General features: G+C 43.7%; 1 protein-coding gene across 1 annotated transcript; it reads right to left on the minus strand.

The window, feature by feature from the left end:
- Nucleotides 1-479: 479 nt before the first annotated feature.
- Nucleotides 480-3,933, minus strand: LOC112265866 (homeobox protein XHOX-3-like). Its single transcript, XM_024443408.2, has 3 exons — nt 3,561-3,933; nt 2,265-2,500; nt 480-1,171 (listed from the first exon to the last, which is right to left on the minus strand). Exons 1-3 carry the CDS (start codon nt 3,931-3,933, stop codon nt 644-646), a joined length of 1,137 nt encoding a protein of 378 aa, XP_024299176.1. The 3' UTR covers nt 480-643.
- Nucleotides 3,934-5,473: the final 1,540 nt, after the last annotated feature.

The following is a 5,473-nucleotide window of genomic DNA, read 5'->3' on the forward strand; positions in this document are numbered from 1 at the left end:
CACTCGGGCAGGGAGAGGGAGCCATAATGAGACGGTGCAGTCTGTTAACAAATTCCCTTGTTAAAAAAAGAAGATGGAAAACATCATTCTCTTGTAACTAGCCTACCCATATATGTAGGTCAATTTGGACATGTGAAGAGACTACAAATAATGATAAACCGTTAACACCATCCATCACAGAGATAAACGTTTGTCTGTAATTCCCAGTCCGCCTGGGCTCTCTCTTTCTTCGCACCAAATTAATCTTAGATAAATCAAATGTGTTTTTTTGTCCGATCTCGGAATATTTCATGGTCTGCATGGGGTTTTCAGTGGATAGCATGATGTGTGAGATCATCGCGTTGGTGCTTGAAAACATATAGCTTAAAAACTGGGTAGGCTATTTATTTGCACTCCGAGCTCGCTCATCTCTCCTTTTTGTTATGTAGCAGGTGTATGTAACAGCACGCGCTGCAGTACCTGTCGCTTATGCTGCTGCGGGTATGGAGTCTGCTCCACACGAGCGTTCTATTCATGCTGTTTGAGTCTTGTTCATGTGTTTTCTTTAAGTTTGATAAAAGCTCATCATGGTAAAAGCGTATGGCCCTCTTCTGCGCTTCATTGACTCAGTCCAATGAACACATTTAGATGTGTTCTCTTCGTTTTATCTGGTCAATGGCACCTCCTCTCTCTGGTCCAAAGTCACCGGCGAGGACTTGCTCAGTACCGACGGTGTAAACGTCAGAAACGTGTCAGTCCTGCTCGTTGGGGAGCACGGGAAGTCTGACCCGGTGGGCCTCTGTGGAAAGCCGTTTGTTTGAGCGGAGTGACAGGCGAGGCAGGAACAGGGGCTTCCCCCGGGACCGAGGCTGTGGGCCGGGCTGGGGTACAGGGATGGGTGCCTGAACGCACACAGCAGCTCCGGCCTCTGGTAGGGATGAGACAACATCCGGAAACTGTCGAGGGACCTGAGTGGGTTGGAGAATGGAGTGGCGGAGGAGGCCGAGCCGGCTCCGACCCCAAGGTGGGAGTAATACGGCAATGGCAGGTGGGACGGGAAGGAGTAACCAAGATTCCCAGTGGCGGCCGCGTGGTTCATCATGTAGGCGTAGAAGGCGGGGTCGGCAGGGTGAGGCCACGTCATGGCCAGACGCTGCCGCTTGTCCTTCATTCGGCGGTTCTGGAACCACACCTATGGAACACAAACATACAGATAGGCGGGGTAAAATATGATCCTTCATACGTCTGTGATGAGACAGATAACAGATTTACAGCTGTTTTTGTACGTTTACCCACGGTTCCAAATGGCATTACAGTTAGAGAGCAGTGGGCAGACCTACACGGAGTGTACAAAACATTAGGAACACCTGCTCTTTCCATGACATCGACTGACCAGGTGAATCGAGGTGATAAAGCTAAGATCCCTAATTGATGTCACTTGTTAAATCCGCTTCAGTCAGTGTAGATGAAGGGGAGGAGACATGATAAAGAAGGATTTTTAAGCCTTGAGACAATTGAGACATGGATTGTGTATGTGTGACTTTGAGGGCGAATGGGCAAGACAAAATATTTAAGTGCCTTTTTGAACGGGGTATGGTAGCAGGTGGCAGGCAGGTGCACGGGTTTGAGTGTGTCAAGAACTGCAACGCTGCAGGGTTTTTCACTCTCAACAGTTTTCTGTGTGTATCAAGAATGGCCGACCACCCAAAGGACATCCAGCCAACTTGACACAACTGTGGGAAGCATTGGAGTCAACATGGGCCAGCATCCCTGTGGAATGCTTTCCACACATTGTAGAGTCCATGCCCTGACGAATTGAGGCTGTTCTGAGGGCAAAAGGGGGTGCAGCTCAATATTAGAAAGGTGTTCCTAATGTTTTTCAAGCTCAGTATATATATATATATATATATATATATATATGGACTATATATGGACTACTATAGGACTATGCAAATTCCAGCTAATTAATGGATACTTAAGCTCGCCCCTTAAATGTTTTCTGTTTAATCATTAACACAATGAATTAACGTTTAATTTAGGTAAATATTGCCCGTGAAATTGCATTTACTGTATTGTTTTGAGAACCCACATAAATATAGGCTGAGTCGCCTAGGCCTCCATTTGTCTGATATGATTTCAAGTGAACTCATTTTCTTTTTAGATTTGCAACTAAGATATGTCCTTTCTATGCCAAATATGTTATATTGGAAATAGGCTTATATGTTGTAGAGAAACATTATGATGTTTAAATAGGCCACTGTTAAAGCCGAAGAGCCTCATCTTACCTTGATTGTGGTCTCTGGTAAATTTAGTGAAGCCGCCAGTTCACATCTCCTCGGCCTGGACACGTAATTCTCCCGGTAGAATTCCTTCTCCAACCGACCGATTTGCTCCCGAGTGAATGCTGTCCGGTACCGTCGCATCGCGTCGGCCCCGTAGGACAGCGAGCCCTGTCCCGAACCCATCTTACCAAGATCCATGCCGCTGTCACTCGGGTGGCAGGGGGAATCACCGTTTCGACCTGGAATGGGTTTAAAACATGAATCAGATGATTAGTTATAGAATAGCCTAAAGGTACATTTGATGACAATAGTATCCTACAATTCATTGTTGTACAGGTTTCTTTTCTTATTTTTGTTTTTGTATAATTGTCAGTGCAGCCTTTATTTTTCGTTTGGCTGAGGTTGACAAAAATCGAAAGCAGAGCACCACAACTAGCTAAAATGCATCTCATCATAAATTAAGCCTATGTAGGCCTAGAGTAAACTAAATAATCCAGATAAATGAATACCATAGCTAACTGCAGAAGGGATCATTCTATTAATCCATCATTGTGATGTGTTACGCAGAACCCGATGTGAAGATAATAGCATATATAATCATTCGTTCAACATGTAGGATACTGTTTCCCATTTATTTGAAAGCAGGACCTAAAAATACATATGTTAAGCATTAGACAATTAATTTGGAGCCTCTTTTTCATAAAGACATGACCAGTCTGATGTCAGTTCTCCTGGGGTATGGTCCCTAGATAGTTCCAATCAGTCTACCAACGAATTAATAAGCTATTTTAGTGTTTTGGGGTCTGCCATTTTTATTTGTGGTTTGTTTACTTAAAATCTCTACTAGCAGTATGCGTGCAGATTGGTTCATTTGCGACAGGGTGTCTGGCCCCGGGGTAACTCGTTTTAAAAGTGACACTGTGGTTAAAACCCTAGCTAAGAAGGTGCAACCCAATAACAAGCTGAGATCTCTCATGAGTGTGGATGTAACAATCTATAGAGAAATTAATTAATTACAAATTAACGTTGTTATAAAAACAATAACAATTATGTTCAGTAAATTGTCACTCCCTATCCATAATTCAATCGTACGGAATATCTTGAGTATGTTACGCCATAATTTACTTTTTTTTAAATTCTGGACTCTGCATGCACAGAGATAGGCAATCGATTGTAGACCATGTTTACACAGTCACATCGATTGCATTCATTAATTTACATTTTCCCACCTTCAAAATCACATCCATGCAATGTGTTGAGAAAACGAAATGAATAGTGTCATGACGTTTTTTTCATTACCTTTCCCATTGGGGTAGTCCATGCTTTCTGGCGTGCAGCTCACATCAATTTCCTCATAGAAGTCTGACTCAGTGTCCGAGCTGCTGGTTTCTTTGTTGGTGTGATCTATCCGGTGTCTCTCGGTAGAAGAGGACATGCCAACCGGCCTTACATCAGCGCACACGCGTCCCTGTGCGCCTTCCACCTCTTCGTCCGCTCTGTCTCGCGAGTAGGGTGCAGAACCCGGGCTCAGGCAGTTCCTGTTGACCGTCATTCCTTGCGGTTCTTGCGCGGGGCTTCCAACTGCTTCCGAGAAATTAGAGCCCGTCTTACCAACCACGGTGCCAAGTTGACCTCCCTCCGCGAGCATCACCATCTCCTTTCTGTTTTCCATTACCGACGAACGAACGAACGCGCGTGGAATGAACGGGCGCCAAATCACTATGGAGAGAGCCAAGCTGTCTGTGACACTGCAGGCTACGGATGGCGAGGGGATTCAGTCGTGAGAGTGGAGAAAAAAAGAGTAGAGGAATTGATTGAAATGAGAGGAGAGAAGAGAGGGGGATGTACGTTCTGATCCTGCGAGGCGAGCGCTTCAGAGTGCGGCACAAGCCCTGGGAGGGATCACCATTGCATTCTCTTTCTCTCGAGCTGTCATTCTTAATAGGGCAGTCGTCATAATGGCACCCCTGATGACGCCACGCATCGATTGGATGTGGATAAACAGAGAACGAGCAATCACAACCGCGGGATGAGAGATACTAGGGAAGACAGGCATCTTTGGACAGTATTGGCTACAAGCACATTATTACCGCATGAGCTAACGAGCAAATTATTTTGTGCAGGCATAAAGAGTATATATAGTCCACTGAACGTCAATGTTCTCTAAATCCTCAATTTCCACAATGGAAAAAAACCGTTCGAAACGAGGAATTCTGAAAAATCTTCAAGATTTCAATTATATATATTTTTAAACCGTTCTAAAGGTCATTCTTAAGAGGTACTCAGTTATTAAAATGATGAACAATATTGATATGTCAATTATAATGAGAAATAATGATTCACTAATTTATAGGACACCAGGTTATGTGTAATGTGATACCATGAAATAATCCATATTATTAACCCACTATTTACATAACAAGGGGCAAATTATTTGCGTTGTTTGTTGTGACGTGGTCATCAAATAGCCCACACATATTTTGGGGGGGAAATATTATAGTGTGTATTTGAAGCTAAATGGTGAAGCTAATTGGTTTACCATTGTGATATTTGTAATCCACAGCAGGAGCACAATATAACAGTATGGTGAGGTTTGTTGCAACGTGCAAAGGCTCCCCTTTAATTTTGTCATGTAGTACTGTATGTGTGAGTGAATCTGAAGTTGTCAGCTTTCAAAACGTATGGCTTGTCTGAAACAAAACCCTGTCTAATGTGAAGAACAATGCATAACAATATAAGGCCTGTTATTCAATTGAAAATCTGATTGCAGGAAGCTGCACTGGACAGAATGAAGACCATATTAATGTATTTGCCAAGTTATTCAGCTTAAAGGAGAGCGTTGCAAGCAATACAATCAAAACCGTTGTAGCCACCAATGCACAGGACCATCTTATAACAAAATGACCACGTTGTTATAATACATTGTCCCTGAGACTTCCATTCCACAGGGAAGTTAAATCAGATCTATTCTCAGTGGTGCTTAATAGAGGCGTTTAAAACATGTTCCATTTGGATCAACATGCTTCGTGCGCGCCTCGAAGCGTCTAATGAAATTAAATGGAGATGTCCACTCTTTAGTGGCCTGTCCAAGTGTCCATAGAACCCTGCGTAATTGGAACAGAACACGCAATCTTCCTCACATCACAATGCCCCGTCCTATCCCTCTCCATCCCCCATGTCCCTCTCTCACCCCCTCCTCTAAAGTGGTGTCA

The sequence above is a fragment of the Oncorhynchus tshawytscha genome, linkage group LG13, assembly GCF_018296145.1.
Source record: "Oncorhynchus tshawytscha isolate Ot180627B linkage group LG13, Otsh_v2.0, whole genome shotgun sequence".
NCBI classification, from domain to species: Eukaryota; Metazoa; Chordata; class Actinopteri; order Salmoniformes; family Salmonidae; genus Oncorhynchus; species Oncorhynchus tshawytscha.